At 40.5% G+C, this 27,217-nt stretch overlaps 1 protein-coding gene across 12 annotated transcripts in view; it reads left to right on the forward strand.

Annotated features, from left to right (window-relative positions):
* ncoa2 (nuclear receptor coactivator 2) overlaps positions 1 to 27,217 on the forward strand; it is a 309,340-nt gene that overhangs the window by 225,101 nt on the left and 57,022 nt on the right. For 8 of the 12 annotated variants that reach the window (XM_041189195.1, XM_041189198.1, XM_041189203.1 and 5 more), the window contains 3 exons: positions 1,235 to 2,513; positions 11,238 to 11,451; positions 17,858 to 18,061. In XM_041189195.1, coding sequence (XP_041045129.1) covers positions 1,235 to 2,513; positions 11,238 to 11,451; positions 17,858 to 18,061 — 1,697 coding nt within the window. The remainder of the gene's footprint in view (positions 1 to 1,234; positions 2,514 to 11,237; positions 11,452 to 17,857; positions 18,062 to 27,217) is intronic. The other 4 variants (XM_041189200.1, XM_041189206.1, XM_041189207.1 and 1 more) reach the window with 2 other exon arrangements.

Consider the following 27,217-nt stretch of genomic DNA (forward strand, 5'->3'; position numbering starts at 1 on the left):
ATTGAGCCACTAATTTGGCCAATTAAGGCCACTTCCATGTCAGGAGGACCTGTCGTGTAGCGAGACACCGGGTGAAATCTGGTGGTGGAGGGAGGCACAACCCTCCTTTTTGCCACTCCTTGGCTCACGGTGGGGGCCTGTCATGGCAATTGCAGCATTGGTGCTACATGCCCATCCTCAACTCCCCCAGGCCTGGTTTCCCCCAACTTGCGTCACCTTTCTTGGAGGGCACCCTGCCATTGAGGCGCATTCTCCAGGGAACTGCAGCTTCGGCAATGATCATTATCAGTGGTATTGCTGAATTGCTGCCCTTGATGGGGCTGACAGCTCTTGGGTAATGTGCTATCCTGAGTCACGTGGTTTGCTGAAGCAGAGTGCCCTCCTGCTTTTGGCCCCAGTGGCATGATATGCCAGTACGTGACAAAATTCAGCCTGTAGCCTCACATTTGGACTCGTATTTAGTGACAGACTCTGGCTACATCTTGGCCTCCGCCTGAAATAGTAACGTAAAATATACAAATGAACAGAATACAGTTTTCAGTGAAATTGGGCAATATCCTATGCTCCCACTTTCATGCACTCTTGACAGCTGCAGCATAGACTTGCACTCAACCAAAGCTGTTCCAAAGTTTGCCGATTCTAGCTTTCTGTTATAACATTCTTGTGCTCGGCCATTCCATCTGTGTGCAAAAGATAATGATGGCATTTTAAGACTGTAAAGGTGGTGTTTGGTCCACCAAGTTGTCAAGCACCAAAAGTTCTAAATTCGACCCCCCTCACCCCTTAGTACTGTGAGAAAACAATATGTCTCCTTGTTCAATTAACCCAGAAAGACTGCTGTCAATGCTATGTATTGCTGTGTAGCTAGGCTGGTTGTGTTAAGTTGCTAAATTTAGTACTATAAAAATATTGTAATATTTAAAAACCCAGTTGAGTTAATATAATTCAAGGCCAAGGCATTACTTTCTGACTTTGGCTTGAACATTCTGCACAGCAACAAAGTATTTTAACATTGAGATAAATTTCTATCAAAAAGCAGGATGATGCGTCCTAGTATAATTGATTTAAATGATGAAAATCTGATATGGGCCAGTATTGTTTTGGTCAAATTGTGTAAAATGCAATTTTGAAAATACAAACACCTGGCCTTAAAAAAAAAAATCACATTTTGGTGCTATGTATTTCATATTTTCATTTCAGTTGTATGATTTGTATATTTTGTTTAAAACTGCAGAGAACAAAATGTTTGTGGGATGAATCAGGAAGCAACTGGACAAGGAATGGTGAAACCCATGAATCCAAATTCCAGTGGTCCAGCCATGGCAAATGTTTCTGCTGCAACAACTGGCCAAGAGATGACAATGAACAGCAATACAAGCTTTTCTGTGAATGGCCTGAAGGAGCAAACAGGCATGGGACAAATGCCAGGAAACAGGTTTGTTACAGGTGGAATAAACCATGTATCAGGCATGCAAGCAGCCACTCCTCAGGGTAGTAACTATGCACTCAAAATGAACAGCCCATCAAGAAGTAGCCCTGGTGTAACTGCAGGGCAGCAGAATTCAATGCTTTCACCTAGGCATCGTGGAAGTCCTGGTATGGTTGGAAGCCCTCGCATCTCAACAAATCAGTTTTCTCCCATAGGAAACTTGCATTCTCCAGTGGGAGTTTGTAGCACCACGGGGAATAGCCATAGCTACTCCAGCAATTCCCTTAATGCACTTCAAGCCCTGAGTGAAGGTCATGGGGTATCACCTGAACTAAAAATGGTGACTTCACAAAATTCTCCTGGAAGCATGAATCCTTCACTGGTTAAAAAAGGGGGCATGGACTCCAAAGATTCTTTTGGATTGTTCAGTGAGCAAGTTCAACCAGAGAATGCATCTGGACAGTCGGAAAGTGGACTTTCTGGAGAGCAGAAAGACAGTAATGAAAGTAGTTTGAATCCATTTGGTGCCGGTGGAGAAAGGACTGATGGGCAAGGCAGAGGGCATGATGGCAAAGGCCATACGAAACTCTTACAATTACTGATCACTAAATCTGATCAAATGGAATCTTCCCCCTTGGCAAGTACCACTGGAGATTCTGTTAAGGACTCTACGGGAAATTCATCAGGACTACTGTCTACTTCAGCAGTGACATCATCCACAACCAGCACCTCTTCATCACATGGGCCCTCGCTGAAAGAAAAACACAAAATTTTGCACAGACTTCTGCAGGACAGCACTTCTCCTGTAGACTTGGCAAAGCTGACAGCAGAGGCCACAGGTAAAGAACCCAACCAGGACATGAGCAGTTCAATTCCTGGTGCAGAAATAACTGTTAAACAGGAGCAAATGAGCCCCAAGAAGAAAGAAAATGCACTACTTCGTTACTTACTGGATAAAGATGACACAAGTATGCATAATATTAAACCTAAACTAGAACGGTTGGATAGCAAGTTGGATTCCTGCATGAGCACTAAAACAGCCATAAAGTCTGAGAAGGAGATTAACTTTGAGCCATCTGAACAGGTGATTGTGATCATTTATACAGTTCAGCATTAAAATATGATGGTGATAATTTTTTTGTAATCTTTAGTTTCTTGCTAAAGATGCATGATTCCACTGGTGAAATCTTTGTATTTGGGACTAATGGACAATACTTGCGCTAAAATGGGAAGTTTTGTGAACTATTAATATGTGCTTTGGACAATCCAACCTAGTCACTTAATTTCCATCAGGAGGTTAGACACAGATTGGTTCTGTGTCTGTGATCACAGGGGGCATAATTAAGTTTCTCTTTTAGGGGATGGGAGTGGAAGACATTTTCCAGTATGAGAAAAAAATGATCCATTTTTTTTTTTGGAATGAAAAAAATTAAATATCTTTATCTGCTTGGGGAATATCTTGTCAACACTGTTCAGTACTTCAGCAATATTAAGCGATTTGGAGAATCATCTGGAGTTTCATACTCTTTTAAATGTATGATCTTCACTACTTTTTGAAAAAGGATGACAAGTGTTGCTACTTGCATTAATGATATTCATGATATTTATATAGAAAATCTGCAATGTGTGTGGTGTATAATTTTTGAAATGATCATTATCTCTTCTAATGCTAACTGTTTCCTAAGTGTATGGTAAAACATTTTATATACACCACAATATTTTATAGATTTTTAAAGCATTAATTCCCACACATGATCTTTGCAGTAGTTCTTTGTACAACTTAGATAATTAATGGCTCAAATTAATGCAAACCATGCTAATTGACATTCTGAGTTACAATGCCCCATGATTTCATTGCATTTAGTGCTGTCAGTTAGGTGCAAGCTTCAGGCAATGTTTCTTCCATCTCATTTTCTTCACCTTCACTTGAAGTGACTGCTTTTTCCCGTGATATGGCTCCACTTCACCCCCCCACTCCAAAAAAAGACAGACCCCATTGCCTTACCCAGTCCTCAAAACAGCTGAAACTTTGAGCATTTACAGGAATATTAGCCAGCAGTGAGGTGAGAGCATTATCAAATTACAGCTCAAGCCTGTTGTAGCTGTTCCCAATATTCGTGCAGGGCTCACTGGATAGTGGTCAGGAGCAGCATCGCTTGATGTTTTCCTTTCTCCTTTCCCTTACTGAGCTCGTGTATAATGAGGTCAGTTATATCAGTTATAGTTGCCATGTCACATGAAAGACACTGGAACCAATGCAGAGAGGAGCCAAGAATGCTGATCCCGAAGCATCAAGTTTTCTAAGGCAAGACTGGAAAAACTTGTGTTTTTCAGCCTGGAATGGAAGCATCTGATCCGTGATTTTATAAAGTTATTTATGATGGGTGGAAAATATAAATCCTGGTTGTTAATGTAGTTAAATAGCAATAATAGTATAAGGGGACATGGATTCAAGTCAGTAAGAGGACTGATGCTAAGAAATCATTCTTTATACAAAAGGTGTTCAGCACGTGGAATAGACTTCAGGAAGACCAGTTGAGGCAACTACCCTGGAACCTTTTAAACAATTGGCTGTTGAAATGGGGACCTTTCAAGATATAATGAATTTAGGTGGACCATTCGTTGTCCATTAATTTTCTTGTGATTCTGTTTGGTTGCCCCATCTGAGGTGAGCTGAGTACTTGTTGGGAATTGAACCTGGGCCTTCTGGTCTTAGTGCCATATGAAGCAGAATTTCTACCTATTAACCAAGTATGGAGATTTCAAGTACATGATAACTGAGGAGTTTAATTCAGTTTGGCAGGACAGATTTATTTCATGCCTATGGTGATGAAGTGCAGATCAAAATAACTTATACTATATAGTGCTTTTAATATAATAAAATGTCCCAAGTCATTTCACAGGAGTGTTACAAAACAAAACTTCACACCGAGCCACATGAGATGTTAGGACAGATGACCAAAAGCTTGGTCAAAGGAGAAAATTTTATGGGACATCTTAAAGAAAGTAAGAGAGACAGAGATACAAAAAGGTTTAGAGAAGGAATTCTAGAGCTTAGGCCTTGGCAGCTGAAAGCACCATTACCAGTGGTGGAACAATTAAAATTTGGATGCTCCAGAAGCCATAATTAGAGGAGTGTTAGAGGGCTGGATGTAATTACAGAGCAAAGTATAGAGATTTGGTGCAGCTTTTTGATACAATATTTGTATATTTAAAAAAAAAGCAAAGTTCTACTCTTTACACAATAACGTATCCAACTATAGCAGCGTATAATGATCCTATTTAATGTATAGTTATGGACAAGGCAAACAACAAAACCCCTTTCCATCTCAAGTCAGAGTCCTGCTGGTGTAAGGACCCCCAAGTAGCCTCCAGGGGCCATCTTCATGTGTCACTTGGGTGGTGCACGTTGCCTATTCAACCATGGATGAGGGCATTTATCGAGCACAACTTAGTTGAGTCCAATCCTTAAACATACTTTCCAACAAGGTCTGCTGGCTAGCAATTGGAAGTGGGCAGTCTGGTTAATTTTGCTGTCTTCAGCCTCAGTACCACAGTATGAACACTTGTCTAAGCTTTAGACAACAGATCCATCCCTCAGTCCATGCTAGGCAAATCTTTTTCCTTATAACCTTTGAGAGAGCTAAGTCTTAATTTGCCTTCCTCATCTATCTCTGCACCCTCATTTGCCCCACGTGCCATTGCCTTTCCTACTTCCTCCTATTATCTCTTGCTTTAAAGACATTATAGCTGGTTTCCAGGTCATGGCAGCAAGCATTTTCTCAGTGGCAGCCCACGGCCCTCTCTCTAAGCCAGCAGCTCTCCTCCCGATATCCTTCCTTATTGCCACAAGTATTCCAGTGCTGCCAAATCCAAGATCACACTCACGCATGGCCACACCCTGGATTCCTCCTCTTCTACTTCTCACATATCAAGGATTGCCTTTATAATTCTGCTGGTGCCTCCAGTGTATAGCCCTAAGCGCTGGAATTTCCTCCCTATACTTCTCCACTTCAATCTTCTTTTAACATCTTTCTTAAAACATCTTTCTTTGACTAAGCCTTCTGATGACCTGTCCTGTTATCCTGTTCTATGGCAGTCAATTTTTTGTTTTACTACCCGTATGAAGGTGCATTGGGATGTTTTTTCTATGTTAGAGACAGTCTAGCATGTCAGTTGTTCTGCTGCAATGTTTTTGTGTATCTAATTTATCAGCCATAACTCAAAATGTCAAAGCCCATATTACTCCCAGACTCCTTTCTGTTTCTCCCCATGCTAATTCTTCTATTCCATTCATTTCAGTCTTTTATCTGCAGTAATTCTGCAAACTACAATGAAAACTAGGTAAAACTACAGCGTTAAATCTCCTGGCTGACTTTAAAAAGCATCTCATTCAGGGAGTTTGATTTTAAAAGTAAAATTTTGTTTTAAACGAAATCACACAGATTTCACAGTATTTTCTCTAAAGCCAAGTGTTGCAAAGTTTGCATTCTGTGGTTTTTGTTCTGCTAAGGTTATTAATAATATCACATTGCACGGTGTATACGTTAGTCTCAAATTCGATTTGGATCAAGCTTTGCTTTTTCACATCACATTTTATAGTGCATGATACTTCTGGTAATAGACTTCTACATGACAAGCCAGAGATCTAGTACAGCCCATATAATGAGTAGTCTCTACTGCTGATGATGCTGGCCTACATACAGGGAGCTGTAAGCAAACATTAGCTTCATAATATGCTTTGAAATTTAATTTCAAGAATGTTGAGGTATGCTCATTGTCTGGCACTGTTTCAATCTGGTTGGAAATGTTAAACGAAAGCTGCTAGTAAATATAGTCAAGCTCTGGGGGAGGCGGTGAGGGCTCTGGGGGAGGCGGTGGGGGGAGGCAGTGGTAGGGAGGATGGTGAGTAGAATATCCCATAGCTCCACGCTCAATTCACTTCTATCTGGTATTGTGTCAAACTATTGAATTAAAAGATCAAATAGGCCAATAATACTGTTGTGCTATCATTGAATAGGTTTTTTTTTGTCATTTTTATACAGGAGCTACCCTGCAATTAAATGCCTAGAAACTAAAGGTTAATTTGTCTTTAAAATGGAAATAGTAACTGTTTTATGTAAATTGACTTTTTCTTCAAGATTCCTAGGTTCTTTTGCAACTGCTAGTTGCCATCTATTTTGATGGCTATTGGGTGATTTAGCTTGTAGGGAGTTGATTTGGCTGTTTCCTTTGTGTCCTCCAACTCTAGTCTGTCTGACATGATAGTTGAACTCAAACCCTGCTTGCATATACTAGTTGCAATGTCCTTAGTATCATCCCTCTTTGGATTAACCTATTCAACACAAATGTGACATATCTGTCCTATGCAGCTTAGTTGTGTGCTGAGTTTACCAAGCTGAGTTATAGAGATCAGGTAGCGAGTCTTGCTGTTGTCCTTTTCTGTGAAGGAAAAGAAAACACAAGAATTTTTGGGGATTTTGTTTTTATTAAGTTTTAAACATTTTAGTTTGCTGTGGGGGAGTGCACAAATGAATAGTAAGGGTGGGGTTATTAAACACCTCATTAAAAATGCCAGTTATTTGAAATGTCACTGCAGCAGGAAACTCTCATTTGTAGCACTGGAGAATCTTTTTGATGATAATCACAAACACATTTGTTCTTTACATCAGAAGAGATGACCAATTTAGGAATAATGAATAATGGGAAAATAAGTAAACTAGTAACCTCTGGAAGCATTCACCATTCTGGCCTGGCTGCTGGCTGTTGCCCTTTCTTCATTGTCCATTCTGTGAACAACATCCGCTCTCTTCCAGTTCATTATTTCCTAGGAAGGGACTGAAATTCTGTATGTACCTGATGAGCATCCATCCCAAATAATTCAATAACTTCCAAAGAAGGAGCCCTTGATACCTTAAATGTTACACCTTGTTAATACAAACATACAAATTAGGAACAGGAGTAGGCCATTTGGCCTCTTGAGCCTGTGCTGCCATTCATGGCTGATACGATTGTGGCCTCAACTCCACATTCTACCGATCCCCGATAGCCTTTGACTCTCTTGTTAGTCAAGAATCCATCTACCTCTGCCTTAAAGATATTCATTGACCCTGTCTCCACTACTTTCTAGGAAAGAGAGTGACCAAGACTCATGACTCTCAGAGAAAAAATTGCTTCTCATCTCTGTTTTAAATGGGAGAACTGTATCCCCTAGTTCTAGACTCTCTCACACGGGGAAACATCCTTTATGCATCCATCCTGTCAAGTGCCCTCAGGATCTTATATGTTTCGAGAAGATCACCCCTCATTCTGCTAAACGCCAGTGGATACAGGCCCAGCCTCTCCAACCTTTGCTTGTAAGATAAACCCCCCCCACCGCCCCATCCTGGGTACCAGTTAGGCGAACCTTCTATGAACTATTTCTAACGCATTTATATCTGTCCTTAATAGCTGTAAAATTTAGAAAAATATGTTTTCTATACAGTTAAATGTGATGTGAAATTGACTAATTCACATGCAAGTGGTTTTTAAATGCTGTTGAGGTTTTCTCTTTTGACTTGAAACTTCTGAAGTATATTTAATCAAAACATCCTGGTTGGAAATGTTCAGCCTTAAAGCTTAATAACACTTGAGCACACTTGCTACTTTTTCAGAATTTCGTCCTGAATGTTCCTCATGTTAAACATAACTTAAGAAATAGGAACAGGAGTAGACCATTCTGCTCCTGAAGCCTGCTCCGCCATTCAATAAGATCATGGCTGATCATCTTGTGTTTCGATTTCCACATTCCCAACTAACCCTGATAACCTTTGATTCCCTTGCCTAACAAGAATCCATCTACCTCTGCCTTAAAAATATTCAATGACCCCACCTCCACCACCTTCTGAAGCAGAGAGTTCCAAAGTTGCACAACCCTGTGAGAGAAAAATTTGAGCGTGAGTGTGTGTTCAGAAAAGAAATCTAAAAAAGCAGCGAAAAATGATAAAATGTTACTGTTTATAAATTATCTTTACTTTGTTTTCCGTAAAGTAATAGATTAAAAGTGTAAACACCATTCAAACTTGGAGCCATTTTGAGCCAAGATGAGATTATTAAGAAACACAGTAGAATATCTGTTGTATATCTTGGTGCATTCAGACACGGATCTTAAACTTTACAGCTATGTATTTCCAATATAATGTACATAGTTTAAATACTGAGAGGATAAAACAAAATTGAGGTCAACAGAAGTACATGAATATTGTCTGACACTTCTTTTTACTCATTGTTGTTAATTTACATGTGGCTGCAAGTTCTTCTCAAAGATTTATTTTGTTTCAATACCCCATCAAGACAGTCCTGGCATAGGGCTTATATAGCAATCTCTAGTGAGACATGGTAATCAAAATCTACCTGAAAGTCCAAGTATATAATGTTGAATGAAATACCTGTATCTATCAACCTGGTGTCTTCTTCAAAGAATTCCACCAGGTTAAGACATGGTCTCTGTCTCCCTGATTTCCCCATCTCTATCAGGTTGGTTTGAATATATGACCAATGGCCTCACTTAACACAGCTCTATTTCTTTATGTAATCTTGGGTAGATGCTATCTGATCATCAGTTCAATTTGATTTAACACTCTTTGTTCCCTTCAAGATCAGATCTAAATATTCACTCACATTTTTGTTTTAACTGTACACCTTATAGAAATTGAGTCCAGTGGCAAAGTAACCACTTAAGACCTCTACCGTTTCCTGGGAGACCCCTTATTTGCCGTGAAGAACCTTTTAACAGTCCGTTATCACTGTCTGAAAGTTACTACTCCTACCAATGTTATCCACAATCTTTTTTTTCTGGTGACCCTTTGACTGCTCTGATAGCACTTTTGCTACCTTAAGCTGAGCACGATGCCTATCCCCATTCCCTAGGAATGTTGTCTGAATCTGTAATAATAATAATAAAGTCTGGCTCTTGCAAATGACCATTTAACCACCTTGGGTAATACTGTGTGTCCTTTGCCTATTTGGCTTTCTTTGCATGGAATGTCTTAAAGACATCCCATTTTTCACCTGAATTGTTGCTATCGCCAACTGTAGGGCTCCCAATTGAATGACTGAGTTACTCTACCATTTTTGAAAATTTAGCTCTAGTATCCTGGCTGAATCTCAGCAGCCAGCACTACTGAAATGGGTGTCATTTTACCAATTTGTTATTTATGGAAGTTTCCTATCCATAAATCAGCTACTGTGTAAATAATAACAATTGGACTTCAAAAGCAATTACTTGGCTGTGAAGCACTTTGGCATGTCCTGAGGATTTGAAAGTACAGTGTAAATTGACAAGTCCATTCCTTCCTTTAAAATAATTAAATATAATAATTTTATGAAGATTCTGATGGGAGGTTGTAGTGTTACACTGCCTGTGATACGCTCCATGTCTTTCTATATTCTATTTGACGGGTGTGAGGAGAAGATCTTTCTCATGGAATCCACTGTTTCTATGCCAGCTTCAGTTTGACAATATATTTTAAAAATTCTAACTATTGTAAAGACTATTAATGTCTGGCAGTGAGCTTAAGATTGTTGTACAATATTGGGGCTCTCTCTTTAATTGCTATTAGTCTATGAACCCATCAACATGGCTTGGTCTAATTAGTGCCTTACACTGTCAACCATCTAATGTCCTGTCTGAAAATGTACATTTAAAATATTGAAGTATAATGTATGCAACTAATTGAGGTTTCCTGTAAGGGGTTGTAGCAATATCTAGGTGACAGCTGTTTGTCCTTTGTCATAAGCCTAGCACTTGTGCATTCTAGTATTATAAATTCAATTTTTAATATCTCATCAGACACTCAGCATCTTGAAACAGAAAATAATTGTGCTGTGAAACTAAGCAAAATAATTGTAGTCAAAATTCACTATGCTGTTTATACTAGCAATTTTGGTTACCTGATGGTGAATTGAAAGTAACTAACCCGGCCAAAATATTGTATTAAATTATGAAAAATGTATATTTATGATGTGTGAAACTCAAGATTGGATTACTCTATGTAATTCGCTAAGGGTTATTTATTTTTAACTGAATTCCAAGAGTGCAAAGTTGCAACCAATTGAAATAAATTTACTAAATTCTTATCAATACTAAATATTATTCCTGAAATATAAGCAACCTTAATGATATGTGGCAAGGTGAGTTTTACATAGTCATTATACTCCATGTGCTTCTGAACTGTTTCCAGAGGAAATGCAAGATTATCGCATCTCCAGGTACATTCACTACAAGAGCTTTACACTCTTGATTTGGGTTGGTATGCATCTTGTTTGGATTGAAGTTCACTGACAGTCACTGGCAGATAGCTGTTCTGCTGATTTGGTGGGTATATACACCTAATAAACAGCATTAATCCCAAGACCCTCCTTTCAGCCAGTGCTGAGTTAATTGATCTCAGCCAGAGTGCTGCAGTTTCCTTAGGTGGTGGAGGGAAATAACCTGAGTTTTTGTTTCCTATCTAATCACCCAGGCTACAGTTTGTATATGTGCATGAACTGATGATGGGGATCAGACTAGACTGAAGAGCCCTCCATTGTCTAACAATGGCCAGATTATCACATGTATTGGAGGTTCATGATGCCTAAGAAATTTTAGCCCAGGGAAAGGTCATACCTTCAGCAAAGAAGGGAGAGCACTGAGGTTGGATAGGATGGGGCAGGGGCAGCAAGGGGAATTTTAAAAAAAGGCCATCGTTCTTAATTAGTTTCTGCGCAAATCCACTGATTGGGCTTGAACACAAAATTGACGGGTGGTAATTGGCCTTGTTGTTGACAGCAGATCAGCAGTGACTTGGATAACTTAGAAGAAATTCTTGATGACCTGCAGAACAGTCAGTTACAGCAGCTTTTCCCAGACACGAAGACGGCACCTGCCAGCGGACCAGTTGACAAACAGACCATCTTCCAAGACCTTCTCCAAATTGGCAATGAAAGTGTCTCTGCACCACCTCTTGGAACACAAAACCCATTACCCGGGATGTTACAGAACAGTAAGTTTCATATTTTTCACCTCCAGAATGTAAATGCCATTGCATTATTTTAGTTGTTATCCCTTTCTTTAGTATTTGGTCTTTAGTATTTGGACTTTAAAGCATGCAGACTCTAAGTCTACAGTTAGTATAATCTTGTAAAATGGATAACTCATATGTACCCAGAGTGACATGTGATGGCACATTTTCTACATTTAGAGCTGTGTCTACTTTTAATAATATACCCCATTTTAATCTACATTTTTCAACCAAAATCAAGATGGGGATTACATTAGTCTAGAAGCATGCATACATGTATCTACGTACTACATCCTTTCCCTATCAGAAAATGGAGATGAAGAATTGGATCTTGCTGAGATTAGGTACCAGTATCTCTGTATCCCAGTATTCCTCAGCTCTCTGCTTCTTCTGCATCCTCTTTAGCCAGCTGTTACCCCTACCGAAAGTGACTTGATATTCATGTAGGATTGATTGATTTGATAAAGATGCAAAATAGTGAAGATGTGTATTTCATAATTTTATGCATTGAAAGAAAAATAATACTACCCAATCTCTCAACACCTGAGTATATTTTGGTTTGCATGCAAGACAATTTATGGTCTAAACTTGTACTAGTCTGCAGCATCTGCCAGTGTTGTTCCATCGTACCAACAAGAGCATTCAGCTTGTTTCTCTTCTTATCATGAAGTGAGGTTTAATAATCAGGAGTTCATCTGGCAGCCTGCTTGGGAAATTGTCCAGCTACAGGATACTCAGTTTGAAGGTCTGCAGTTCGTCAGAGAATGAGTTACACAGAATGGGAATTCCGCTTCTACTGATTAGAACTTTCAAGCTCCTTAGTTTATAAAAGGGCAATTCTTAAAAAATGTACGTTGTGTTTTGTGCAGTTGTTTTTTAATAGAGAGTGCCACCTGATGGTGTAAGTAGGAACTGCTGCTGTTTTGAATTTCATTTTGTTACTCCCATTTATCCTTTATTTTAAAGCCTTACAATCTTCACATTTTGGTCCACAACTTTAATACAGTGCAGCTATAATGGCTAAAGGAGTTCATCACCGGCTAGTTTGTGGGGAGCGCAATATGCCATCTTACTGATTTGGTTTAACTTCAGAGATGTGGTTTACATCAGAGATTCAGTGTTCCATGGAGCAACCAGACTGATTTCTTGCAACAAAATAAACAATGGTTCAGAATGTGTTCCAAGGAAGTAGAATGATATCTGGGTGCTTCTTACCTGGAATGGGGTCAGATGGTTTAATGTCATATCATCATTTTTAATTCTCTCTCCAGCCTAATAGGATCAGTGTATTTGGGTTATGGTGCTGTTAACATTTCTTGTGACTTCAAGCTCATAGGTACATAAAACAGCATACTGGATCCCTAACTTTTTAAAAATGTAACTAACTATGCTGAGGAGGGTACTGTGATCGTGAATCCTTGTTCTTTCTGACTGCTGATATCTTTAATTATGCTCCATATCTCATCTTAAAACGGACAATAACTTTCAAAGTCCACATTTGAATTTTAAAGGTTCACAAACTATATTCTGTCTTCCCAATTGGTTGCTTTCTCACAGGAGTATTGCAAATACACTTCATCGATATCTCTGTGCCAGCCATTTGTAACTTACAGTTTAATAAAATTGCAAGAGGTATGAAGAAAAGATGCTACATACCACATCAGGTTTTCAGTGCTTTAGTGAGTAACCACAGTATTAATCAAATAAAATACTGTTATTAGGCTTTTTGCAGGCAACCTGAGTCTGTATTGGCTCAGTGGTAACATACTTACCTCTTGAGTTAGAAGGCTGTATGTTCAAGCTCCACTCTGGAGAATTAAGCACATTGTTTAGACTGGTTACATCAGTGCAGTACTGGGGCCAACACCAGGGTTGGCTTCTTTTTGGCTGCCATTGTTCATGGGGTAACTTGAATGATAGATTAACTATTTTCTATTCACAGGGTTAGTGAAGAGGAACAACTGAAGTTCCAAGTTCATAGTAAGTTACCCTGTATCATAGAACAGGTCGAGGAGCAGCTACTTTCCAACATCATTAGATTGGTGACAATCAGAAACATTCACATCTCAACTTCATGTTATATGAAGGAGGCTCTCATAGGGTGGAATCACTGGCCAGGATTTTATGATGGCAGGGTTTGCCTTCCTGCCATCTGAGGAGTCGGCCTGCCCCAACAAATGTGAGTTGGCTGAAGACGGAACTCCTAACCCTCACTCGGGAGGAAGTCCTGCTTCAAAGACTGATTGATTGGCCAGCAGCACTTTAGACCCTACAGCGCCAGAAGTTGCAGTGGACAGGACTGGGACTGCAGAATGAGCCCTGTGAGTCCAGGACCAGGTAAGTTTTGGGGTGGGGGACTCTGGGTGAGGTGGAAAAGTGAGGCCCAGGGGGGAGTGAAACGCCCGTAAGTGGTCATTAATTGACCACTTAAGGGCCTCAATTGGAGCAAGGGTGGGCGGGACAGCCTAGGCCTCATCTATCCCAGCATAAAATTGTGAAGAGGTCGGGTCAGGCGTAAACCCCCAGCCGACAGGGGAATATAAAATTCTGCCCACCGATCAGGCTCGAAACCAGAGTTGCCAACTCTGACTAGACATATTCCAGGAGATGTCAGCAGGATTGAGGACCTGGAAGCATGTTGTGAGTGGGTTCTAAAGGAGCACAAGAAAGGAAAACAAATCCCTGGAGAAAGAGTATGAGCATCCCTGTTTGTACAGAGTGGGAAATATATCTCTTTTATACAGGGCAGACTTGAGAATTCAGCATTGTCCTATCACTGCAGCTTTGTGTAAACCAGCAATAATGCAGGATTTCAATGAACTGCCCTGAGGTTCATCTTTACCCAAAGTGGAAATTTGAAAAACATGTAAATGCTTCCTGTTCCTGCCTGGATTAAAATCCCATTCAGACTGATTTTTTTTCCCTCCCCACAAAATAAAATCCCATTAGGATCAACTTCTCTTACAAAGAGAGACTCATTCTACCAGCACTGCAGATTCACATTGGTTCCCCAGGGACAGACACTCATTGAAACCATTTAAATTACCCAGCAGTGCTGCCTGTCCCCGGGGACTCAGTGTAAATCTGCAGCGCTGGTACAATGAGTTTCGTCCCCCAAAATCCCATTAAAATCAGACTCTTTCCCCCAATCCCAAAGAAAATCCCACTGTATCAACTTCCAACCCATCTCCATCCAGGAATCACCTGCATTAACTCAAAATCCCCAAAAGGTTGATTTTCCACAAGCTATGGGCGTTGAGCGGGAGGGTTGGGGGGGTGGGGGTGATGTCCTGGAATCAGCACCTATTCTCCAGCACTGTCTGTGGCTCAATATCCAGCTCCGTCTGTGGGGATTGCAGAGGTCAGAGACTGAGGAGCCCCCCATCCTCGACACACACAGTTAAAAACAAACGGAAACTAGTGACACATGCTGTGAACTGAGATTAACTTGTTGGGTATTTTCTCACATCATTAAAACCTGGACATCTGATAGAGAAGTGAACTGATACTTATCAGTACTGTTAAGCTCGCTTTCTTCTAGCTATAATGTAAGCAGCAGTGCTCCTTTTAGCAAATTACCTCAGCTCAACAAAAGCTTTCTAAGTTTCTAGACTTCTAGGGCTTTAATGTAATTTTTCTAGTCCAGCAACAGGCAACAGCGCTCCTTACCTCAAGTCTCGTGCTTCTGTGTGTAAAAAGCTTTCTGGACAGGCTTAGGTGTATACTATGAGTTTTCCAGGCAGATGAAAGTTCCGTTGCTCTTGCAGCAGCTTTCGCTCCTTGTTTTACCACTACCTATTCTCGAGGTCAAGGCTCAGTGCCACCGAGAAGATGGGCAACACAGTAATATTCGTGAGTGTAATATGCATATAGGGTCGGTTTACGTTTTGTATCATGCTGCTACGAACGCAATCGGATCATCGTTTTCAATGAATGATGACTAACCAGAGATTTTGTATGAGTTATGAGCATTATTTGCTTGAAATATTGTTTTAAAACCTCCCAGATTAATTTTAATAGCCACTGGAGTTTGATGGGGATACTGATAGACTCCCGGCCATTCCAGGTTGGTTGGCAACCCTATTCAAAACGGAAAAACCTTTCCTCAGCTGATGAGTCAGTGCTCATCCACATTGAACGCCACTTAGAGTAACAGCAATACAGAATGTACTTTGGGTGGAGAACTTTAACATCCACCTGCAAAAGTGGCTTAGTAATATCACCACTAACCAAACTGGCCAAGTCCTGAAATTTGAAGCTGCCAGACTGGGAATAAGCTACTTGACCTCGCTCTTAGCAATCTAACATCACAGATGCATCTGCGCATGACCGTGTTGATAGGGCACTGTCATTGTGGAGACCAAATAGGTGTTCACAGTGAGGACGCTCTCCATTGTGCTCTATGGCATTAAAACCATGCCAAGTGGCATAAATCAAGAACAGATCTAGCAGCTCAAAACTGGGCATCCACAAAGCACTGTGGGCCATTAACAGCTGAAGAATCGCATAACACCACAAATTTTAATTTCATGGCCAAATATATCCCTTACTACTCCAAACCGTCAAGTTCAACCCTGGTTCATTGGGGAATGTGGACAAGTATGTCAGGAATAGCACCAGGCATGTCTGCAAAATGAGGTGCCAGCATGGCAAAACTATAGCACAAGATTACACACGCTAAACAGCAAAAGCAGCATCTATATATAGACATTCTACATTTAACTGATCAGGTCAAAGCTCTTAACCATGGCAGATCCAGTTGTGAATGATGATGGACAATTAAACAATTGATGGGTGGAGGAGGCTCCATGAACTTCCTCATCCTCAATGATGGCAGAGCCCAACATATGAGTGCAAAAGATTAGGCTGAAGTATTTGCAACTATCTTCAACCAGTAGTGCAGAATAGATGATCCTTCTCTACCTCCTCATTAGGAATTCACAATCACAGATGACAGTATTAAGCCAATGCAATTCACTCCATGTGACATGAAAAAATACTGAGTGCACGAGACACAGTAAGCCCAACAATATCCTAGTTGTACTGCTGTAGATCCGTGCTCATGAACTAGCTGCTCCGCCCTAGCTAGGTTGTTCCAGTATGTCCAAAACACTGGAATTTTCTTGACAATCTGGAAAATTAGCCAGGTTTATCCTGGCTGCAACAAACATCACGACTGCCATTTTTAAAATTCTTTCATGAGACGTGAGCATTACTGGTCAGCACCTGTTGCTCATTCTTAATTGTCCTTGAGAGGTGATGGTGAGCCACTGCCTTGAACGGCTGCAGTCCATCTGGTGCAGGTGCTATTAGGAAGAGAGTTCCAGGATTTTAACCGAGCAACTGTGAAGGAACATCAATGTAGTTCCAAGTCAGGATGGTGCGTGACTTGGAGGGGAAGTTGCATGCTGAAGTACACTTTGATGCCCTTCAAACATAGTAGATGAGTGCAACCTTACATTGAGCGGCTGTCTGCTTCTAGGCTACAGAAAGACAGAATAGTTGAAGAAAGCAGTAATGATGCCAGGAAGCTTTGACAACTGCAATCAATGGAACTGAGGACATTGGAGAGAGCTGTAGTAGTAACGGAGTAACTCTTCACTTTGCTTTGCAGTAAAGTAATAGAAATGAATAGTTGAAAGTGCTACCCACGTTCTTGCAAATACAGTTTTAATATGGTTCAAAATGACCCATACCTACTAAAGATGTTTATGATAAGAGAAACTGCTGCCCCCAAAAATGCATGTATCTGGAAATAAGATTTTAAATATTCTTCAATTTGGTATAAAAATTTAATCCAACGTTTGGCTTGCTTCGCATATGGAAATGAAAATATTCAGCCATCACTTGCTGTGACTGGGTATCTGAGAGTCTGCCATAATTAGAGTGGGCAATTCAATGCCAAATCGCACAGAGGAAGAGAAATACAATAAGATTATCTTGAAAGAGACAAAAATCAAAAATTGATGAAACAGACAGTTTACTTTGTTTAGTTTTTAACTACCACGCAAGTGCAGCACCTTCATGCCTTTCAATGGTGAGCCAAACAGTGAGATGCAGTTTTCAGGAAGCTAACACTGGTATGACATACCATCTTCAGCAACACTGTGGATTTCTGCACTTAACTGTGCGTCTGCTCTCAGCTAAAGTTGTTGTAGCATTTGCGCATAAGTAAGCTCTCGCCATTATATTGACAGCAAATTATAAACTAGAAGGTTTTCAGCAATACTTTTGTACATTTGTGTCTATCATTGCAGGAGCACAATAGTTCTGGTGGTTCATTTATTTTTTTCTTTGAAAGACTGTTCCCAGGAAAATGTTTAATGCTAGCAAAGTAGCTCATGACCAATGTATGTTAATTTATTTTCTTTTAACTCTCAAATTATAGCTTTCAATAATCCTCGAGCTGTACAGACAACCAGACCACAACAACAGGGTCGAAATGCAGCATTGGACATACACATGCAAGGTCAGACAAGTGCTGGACAATTCCCACCAATGCGAAATAGTGGCCCATATGCAGTAATGTCACAGCAAGTGATGGGTAATCAAGGGATGATGGCAAGTCAAGGAAGTTTAGCAGCCAATACAGGTATGTTCACTTAGTGTTGGACTTATTTTGGCTTACATGTTTTTTTTCCCCTTTGGATCAATCTGCAACTAGTTAGGAAGCATTTATATAATGAGATATAGTTTATTAGGATAGTTCGAGTAAAAACTTCTCGAAATTTGCACAGGGTGCATTTTGTTTCTGATTTTCCTTCTTTACTAAAGGAACTAACTTTTCTCTGAAATCCGGCTCCATGTGCAAAACACCAAAGGACTGATGTGCATATTGCCTGCCCCCCAAATCCCTACCCCAAACTTCAGCATTCCTCGAGCTTTCCTCCAGCCTTGCTGCCATTCCAGGCTTGTCTCCCTTGTGAATAAAAATAGTTTCCTTCAGTGCCTGTCTTGGCATTTTCTGAAGTGTCCGTCAAGCTATTCAGGTGGTCTCTTATGAACAGAAACTCCAACTGCCCAATCCTATTTTTTCACCAACCTTTAATGTTCAATGTGCCTGCTGGGGGCTAATCTTGTCAATTTATCTTCCCATCCACCAACCCTTTCTAATTGCAGTGGATCAGCTATCACTGTCCTTCTCTGCATCTCGCTCCAGAATGTCCTCCCATTTGTGAACATGGCCCCTGCCATCCATGAATTTAGTGTGGATGATTGCATCGACATCATAGCCTTGACAAAAACTTTGACTGGTGAAGACACCTTCCTCCTAAATAAAGCCTCTCCGCTTGTCTATATCTTCCACCACTTGGCTATACATTCCACCACTTGCCTCCTCCAGACTGCTTTTATCACCAATGCACTTTAGCCTGCCCCCTACTCCTTTGGCACCTTCTCTTTTGAGCATCTCACCTTGTCCCCTTCTTCTCACCTCTTCTTTAAAACCCTTGCCCTCTACTTTCACTGGAATATCTTCACAGCTTTCCTTTCTCAGCTTCTGCACAAATAAACTTCTCATCCTCAGTGACTTCAACTTCTAACTCACCCCATCATGCATTGAGTTCACTGCCCTCCCATCCTCCCTTAATCTCCCCCTCCTTAAACTCCCCTATCCAAATTCATGGCCAACCTAAAGGCATTGCCATCTCCCGAAACCCCTCTATTCCCATTGTGTCAATCACAGAAAAAGGCATTTCCCTAGTATCCTTCTCCACTCGTAATTCTCCTCATCCTCCCACCTTGACTTCCTTCTGTTTCAGCTGCTGAAAAAAAAACTCCAAGTCACTTACAAGAGCACTTTCTCCGCTGTCTAGCCTTTGGCCCTCCATTCACCAGTGTATTTCTGCAGCTACAGATCTGCTTTATACTCACCTCCACCTTTGATGCCGTTGTTCCTGTTTAACTCATTATTTTCCCTCACCTTGGCCGTTCTCCACACCCTCCCCCAAACCCCCTCAGTCTCTACTTCCTTAAGTCTAAGAAATACTGGTTAGCCAATCTTCACCAGATTTAGCTGAACCACATAAAGTACCATCAGGTCCTACTCTCCTTTATCATAGAAGGTTACAGCACTGGAGATGGCCATTCGACCCATTGTGTTTGTGCCAGCAAAAAAAAGATGTCCAGCCTAATTCCACTGCTGAGCTCTTGGCCTGTAGCCTTAGGTTACAGCACTTCAAGTTCTAATCTAAGTGCTTTTAAATGCAGTGAGTAAACTGTCAAAACTGCTCACTATTCCGGCATCATTTTCTCTTCGCCTCTACAAAGTGCTGCCTTAAACCCCTTTACTCCATCTCTCGTACCTTCAGCCCTAAAAAGTAGTGTGAGGAAGCCATGAATTTGCCTGTCAGTAAAATTGAGGTTATATTATTGTGTTGTTAGGTTGGAGTAGTTTCAGGAACTTCTGAAGACTCTTAGATGCAAATACTCTAACTTTATTGTAACAACTTACAGTTATGAGAACACTCCCTTACACTAGCTTGTTTCTATGCTGCTTTCTCCTAGACTCGCTTAGATCATATGTACTTCCTCCTATGACATCACAGACTATGTGGTTCTTAGTTTAACATACTCCATTACATTACATCTCCCCCCACCCAAGCCTCTGTTAAGACTTCAGTGTTCTCCGACCTTCCTGAAAACCCAATGCTTCAGTCTCCTAATCATTCTGAACACTTCAGTGTTTTGAAGTCTTGTAAGAAATGTAGCCTCTTTTGCTGCCTTAGGTAAATGTCATTTTTCTTTCTCTCCACGTTCCTCTCTTGCTCTCTCTTCCCTCTCCTTCCTCTGGTTTTGTTGAGATTCTCACCTTCCCTTACACAGATAAGTGCTGTGATGTCTTCACTAGTCTATCATACCTCATCCCCCTCTCATTTGGAGGAAATAAGGCCGCCTCATTCTGCTGTTGGTGCTCTGGATGTTGTTAAACAGAGTTCAAACTAGCAGAAGGTTCAGAATCACTGTTTCGGTATCTACTTCTAATTGCAATGATGGCGATCTCTCTGGCCTCTGATTTTCACTCTGTTCTCAACTGCTATCAGAGCCCTTCTATTTCTTCTTACTGAGCCCTATTCCATCTGGACAATGTAAAGTCTCAAGTGTACTGAATTCTCCAAATCTCGATTGATCTCTGACCCAAACCTGTTCTCTCTGCTGAAGATCCGATAAAGTCCTTGTTCTGTGACGACTATCATTGTTTTTCATCTGTTTACTTCAGTAAGCTTCCTTTCTTTCTCGTACTTTCTCTAAGCCTGTGTCTCTGACCTTGGCAACAATTTATGTGGAAGGGTAGGAATTTGTGTCCACAAGCTCCTTCCCATGAGTAACTTTGCATGGAGTCAATCCATTCTGCAAGGCTGAGGATCTATAACTCAAGAATGCTAGTTGAAAATCCCATTCTTTTTCAGTAATGCCTTTACAGTTCTGGCACCTCTGTCAGCTTCTCCGTTAGCCTGAGGAAAAGTTAGTGAACTTGTTGTGTGAACAAATCCAAATAATTTTGTAAACTCTTGAAACTCTGTGAATTATGGACCATTAATTGATATTGCAATATTGGAAATCCCTTGGACTGCATAATTTTTTTTCAATGATCATTACTGCCTCTGATGTATGAACATGTAACTGTTTCACTTCAATCAACCTCAAATAGTATTCTACTACTATTATGAATATTTTCCCTTTATGCTCAAATAAGTCCATTCCTAGGCATTCCCATGACCTTGTAGGAAAAGAAGATGACAGTAGTGGTTCTTTTGATTCCTGTCTGTGAATTGTACATGATACCTGAATATCATTTCTTCCAAGGACATCAAGAGACCCGGCCACCAAACTGAATACAGTGTTCTTGCCCTGCAATTGGTAATACCTAAATGACCATGATGTAAGCATTGTAAGATCTCAAGTCTCAACATTCTTGGGATTACTTTTCTATCATTGTTTAACAGTAAATTTCGATCACTGTCAGGTCTGCTCGCTGCTTGAAATATGGTCTCAAGTAAGTACTATGTGATATATATGTTGGCCATTCTCTAATGCAAAATTCTCTGACCTGTTCACGTTTCTTTTCTGATTTTTGAGCTCCTGATTTCACTTAATTATTGTGTAATTGGCAGTAATGTATGGACTGTCATTGTAGCAAACTCCTCGACGCCATACACAAATTCAATATCTCATTTGTCAGGGTTCTCTGTTCCAATGTGTGATAATACACCTGCTTGTGTTGTGTTGTTTCCCTTGAACATATATTGTGCAGGCATCAAACCTCACCAATCTTAATTCAAACATTTGAACTTTTGATGGCATCGCTGGAAACCCTTTCAAATTCAGTAGTGTGACTAAAGATTTATGGTCTGTTTCTATCATAATGTGAAGACCTAAGAAGTAGTCAGCAAATTACTCATGCCCACGTGGCTGCTAATGCCTCCTTTTCAATTACTGTGCAATTCTTCTGTTAATGACCGTGATGTGTAATAGATTGGTCTGCATTTTCCATCTCTTTGTACCTGAAAAGGTACTGCCCCCAATCCTGTAGAGGGTGCATCCACTGCTATTATTGTAGGTAACTCCGGATCATAATGTGATAAAAACTCTGATGACATCAACCTCTCCTTGATTTTTTTCCGAATGATTTTTGATGTGTTTCTTCCCAATGCCATTCGTTGTCTTGGCGTAACAACTATTGTAGTAGCTCATTGAGTTAAGTTTTTTTTAGAAACCTTGCCACTTGATTCACCATCCATGTGAATGTTAATAACTCTGATGTTCCTTGGAGCTGGAAGTTCTTGTATGACTTTGGTCTTCATTGGATAAACCTTTATTCCTGAGGCACTCACTATGTGACTAAGAAACCAGATTGATGGCTGTGGAAACTCACACTTAGAGAGTTCGCTGTCAATCCTGCCTCTTGTAATGTTCTCAGCACTTCTCTCACTCTCAAGTCATACTCAACTTGAGTGGACCCGTGTATCAACACGTCATCCATGTGGCAAACAATTCCATGTAAGCCCTCTAAAAGATTTGACATTGTTCTTTGAAAGACCTCTGGTGTTGATATTATTCCAAAGGGCAACCTGTTAAAAACTTAGTCTCCCAAATGATGTTATGAAAGTTGTGAGAAGCTTGGAATCCTAGTGGTATTTACTAAAATCTGCTGTTAGCGTTTAATTTTTAGAGAAAATTGAGCTCTTCCCTTATTTTGCTAAACTCTCATCTAAAGATACCATTGGATGGACTTCTCTTTTCACAGCTTTAAGTTTTGAGAGATCAACACGCATTCTTATGGAACCACCTGGTTCCAGAACCAGTATCATCCCCGAGCACCAACACGGTAGCTCTTTTATGGGTGAAATTACTCTGTCTTACAATTGAGTCGATCTCTTTCTTTATCTTTGGAAGTAAAGTGTGTAGAACTTTCTGGGTGTACATAAGTATATTAGTTTCGCTTCTGGGTTTAGTGTTATATGATGCACTGTTTTTAGCTCTTCCAATCCTGAAAATAACTTTGGAAATTCTACTCTGACGTCTCCTGATTGACCTTCACCATTCTTTATTTCTTTGATTCTGCGGATTAGAATCAATTCCATACATGTCTTTCTGCTTAAAAGTGAACAACTTTGATCTTGAATTACTTTCTCTCTCTGCTTTAAAGTAGCTGCAAATTCTCCCAGAACCTTCACTCTGTTTCCCCTGGTCTGTGTAACTTTTTGCAGGGTAATTGAAGAACTCTCTTGTTTAACTATGGTTCGAGCCTGAAAAAAACTGAAACTGCTGCTCCAGCACCTAATTTAAATTGTGCCCTGCTACCTTTACAGGATCTCTGGACTTCAATAGTTTCCATTTACTTCTTTAATCTCTCCTAAGAAAGGCATCTCAATGTTTTGTGACAAATTCATGGATTCGGTTTTTTCTAAAGCCTTTTTTATGAGCGTTCTGGCCATTTCTTCTACTGCAACATACTGCCTTAAAACGCCCCATCTTTTTGCATCAATGGCATTGCATGTCTCTGGCTATCAATCAGTTCTTCCACCCGATCTAAGCTTGTCTACTTAATTGAATAGCTTCACCAGCGTCTTCCTGGGACTGCAAATTATCTGATAATATATCACCTGTCACACATTACTGTACTCAAAGTCTTCTGATCAGTACAAGCCATTAAAATGCTTATAGCGAAGTGGTTATGGTACTGGGTTTGTAACCCCAAGATCAAGAGTTCAAATCTCACAATGGCAAACTATGAAACAATGTAACTTCATCTGAAACAGATGGAAATGGGTTTGTACTCGAAAGAGTTACATTTATTGAACATTGCACGTTCCACGACGGCGTACTTGCCGAGATTGAAATATATGTCCAATGCATCAATGACTTTTTGGTAATTGTGGCTTCACCCTCATTGATTCCCACGGTAACTAAAATGTTGTCCGCACAGTCGCCCATTGTGTACAAAAGTCTGGCTTTGATTAATTTTGTTCTTAAATTTTGCTCTTAAAATCTAATCTAGTCTGTAATTAGCAGTAACTAGAAAGCATTGTGTAAGCAGGCTGAGTTCCTTCTTTCTTGCAGTTTAACTAGGGTAAACTCACTCTCAGCTGTAGGAGCCGAGTAGTTAATTACCTAACTGGTTGAATCTGGTTCAGTTCGGTTTACGATAAATTCAGGGTTCTTTAGTGCAGCCAACTAATTGAGTGAAGGCTTGGAGTTTGGTGAGAGGGTAGTTGGGAGAAGGAGTTGTTCGTTTCCTCTATATCCTTCTCACCCCATAGAAATGGGTCCTTGCTCTACTACAGGGAAAGGAGCTAGCTATTTGGTGAATACCTGGTAAGTTGGTAAATTTTATTCTATCCCTAAGGTTTAAAATAGCACATAATTTGGTGGTAAAGTTAATAAAATATATAAGAAAGCAACACAATATAAGTGATTAATATAATTAATTATTTAAAACACATTAAGGATGGCAGGAAAGGTAATTTGTCAAGGCTGCAAGCAGCATGTGGGAGCTCCTGGATAACATTGGGATCCAGGGAAAACACATCCGCAGTAAGTGTTTGCGGCTTAAGGAACTTTGGTTCAGAGTCACTGAGCTGGAGGCTGAGCTGCAGACTCTGTGACACATCAGGGAGGGGGAAAGTTACTTGGATGCTTTATGCCAGGAGGCAGTCACGCCACGTAGGATAGGGTCTTCTGATTTTGTCAGTGGCCAGGGACAGGAGGGTGTGACTGTGAGTGAGGCAGGTAAAGGGACCCAGAGAGCAGAACTGCAGGAGCCTCAGCCTCTGCAATTGTCCAATGGGTTTGAGGTTCTCTCAGCTTGTTTGAATGAGAGTGACAGCTGCAGGGTGGATCAACAAACTGATCATGGTGCTGTGATACTGGAAGCCATCCGAGTTGGGGGAGCAAAAAGGAATGAAGTGGTAGTAGGGGACAGTATAGTAAGGGGGATTGACACCGTTCTCATTAGCAAAGAGCGAGAGTCCAGACAGCTTTGTTGCTTGCCCAGTGCCTGGGTTCGTGACATCTGCTCAGGGCTGGACAAGAACTTGCAGTGGGAGGGGGAGGATCCAGTGGTCGTGGTCCATGTAGGTACCAACCACATATTCAAGCTGAGGAAGGAGGCTCTGCATAGTCAGTATGACACACTAGGCATGAAATTAAGTAGCAGAACTCCAAAGATTATAATTTTTGGATTATTACCTAAACCACTTGTAAATTGGCATAGGACAAATAAGATTAGAGAAATTAATCCATGGCCCAAAGACTGGTGTGTGAGAAATGAGTTCCAGTTTGTGGGGCATTGGCACCAGTATTGGGGAAGTGTGATCTGTACCATTGGGACAGTCTGTACCTGAACTATGCTGGGGCTGGTGTCCTTGCGAGCTGCAAAACTAGGGAAGGAGAGGGAGCTTTAAACTGAGGGCAAGGGATCAAATTTGGGAAGGTGTGGTAGAGACACAGCAAGAGAGATAAGTATTAATATGAGAAATGATAAACAGACTGTGACAGGAAGGGACAGAGAGTACAATTCTGAAAGTAAATCAGATATTGCTAGATGCTACAAAGATAATAAAAGGACAAAACTAAAGGCTCTGTATCTAAACGTACATAGCATTTGAAACAAAACAGATGAACTGATAGCGCAAATAGAAAAGAAAGTACAATCTGGTAGCCATTACAGACTCAAGGCTATGGGATGGCATAGATTGGACCTGAATATTTAAGGTATGTGACATTTAGGAAGGACAGGAATTTAGGAAAAGGTGGAGGGTGGCTCTTTTCATTAACGATGGTGTTAGCACAAGAGCGACGGATGACCTAAGTTCAGGAAACTAGGATGTAGAAGCAATTTGGGTAATGATGAGAAATGATAAAGGCAAAGTCACTTGTGGGAGTGGTGTAAAGACCTCCTAATTGTGACTACACAATAGGACAGGGTATAAAAGAGGAGATAATGGGAGCTAGCCAGAAAGGTCAGCAACAATCATGGGGGTTTTAATCTAAATATAGACTGGAAAAATCAGATGGGCAAAGGTAGCATAGATGAGTATATAGAATGTTTTCAGGATAGTTTCTTAGGACAGCATGTTCTGGAGCCAATCAGAGAGCAGGCTGTACTAGACCTGGTAATGAGCAATGAGATGGGATTAACTGATAAACTCGTAATGAAGGCACCCCTGGGTAGCAGCGATCATAATGTTATTGAATTTTACATTCATTTTGAGGGAGAAACGAGTGCGTCTAAAGACTAACACTTAAAACTTAAATAATAAGGGCACTTATGAGGGCATGAAAGCAGAGCTAGCTAAAGTGAACTGGCAAGTGAAGTTCAGGAATATGTCAATAGAAGTTCGGTAGCAGACATTTAAAGGATTATTTCAGAATTCACAGAATAGATACATTCCAATGAGAGAGAAAAATTCCAAAGGGAGACCCCACCATCCGTGGTTAACTAAAGAAGTTAAAGACAGTATCAAACTTAAAGACAAAGTGTATAGTTACGCAAAGATGGGTGGCAGGTCAGAAGATTGGAAAGAATATAAAGAACAGCAAAGAATGGCAAAAGATTAATAAGGACGGAAAAATTTGAATACGAGAGAAAGCTGGTTATTAATATAAAGACAGATAGTAAGAGCTTCTATAGATATTTAAATAAGTTAACAAATTGAGAGTTGGTCCTATGGAAAGTGCATCTGGGGAATTGATAATGGAAAGTAGGGAGATGGCAGATAAACAGGTATTTGCTTTGTTCTTCACTATAGAGGACACAAGTAATATCCCGGAATTTGCTGTAAATCAGGAAATGGAAGGGAGGGATGAACTCGGAAAAATTACAATCACCAGGGAAGTGGTATTGAGCAAATTATTGAGGCTACGGGCTGACAAATCCCAGGTCCAGATGGACTTCACCCTACAGTCTTGAAAGAAGTGGCTAGTGAGATAGTTGATGCACTGGTTTTAATTTTCCATGAATGGGAAATCATGTTTAACCATTTTTTTGGAGTTCTTTTAAGGAGTCATGTGCTGTGGATGAAGGGGAACTGGTGGATGTACTGTACTTAAATTTCCAGAAGGCATTTGATAAAGTGCCACATCAACGCTTACTGCAGAAAATAAAAGCTCATGTGTAGGGGGTAACACATTGGCCTGGATAGAAGATTGGCTAGCTAACAGAAGCAGAGAGTTGGCATAACTGGGTCATTTCCTGGTTGACAGGATGTGACAAGTGATGTGCCACAGGGATCAGTGCTGGGGCCTC

The sequence above is a fragment of the Carcharodon carcharias genome, chromosome 6 (genome assembly GCF_017639515.1).
Source record: "Carcharodon carcharias isolate sCarCar2 chromosome 6, sCarCar2.pri, whole genome shotgun sequence".
NCBI classification, from domain to species: Eukaryota; Metazoa; Chordata; class Chondrichthyes; order Lamniformes; family Lamnidae; genus Carcharodon; species Carcharodon carcharias.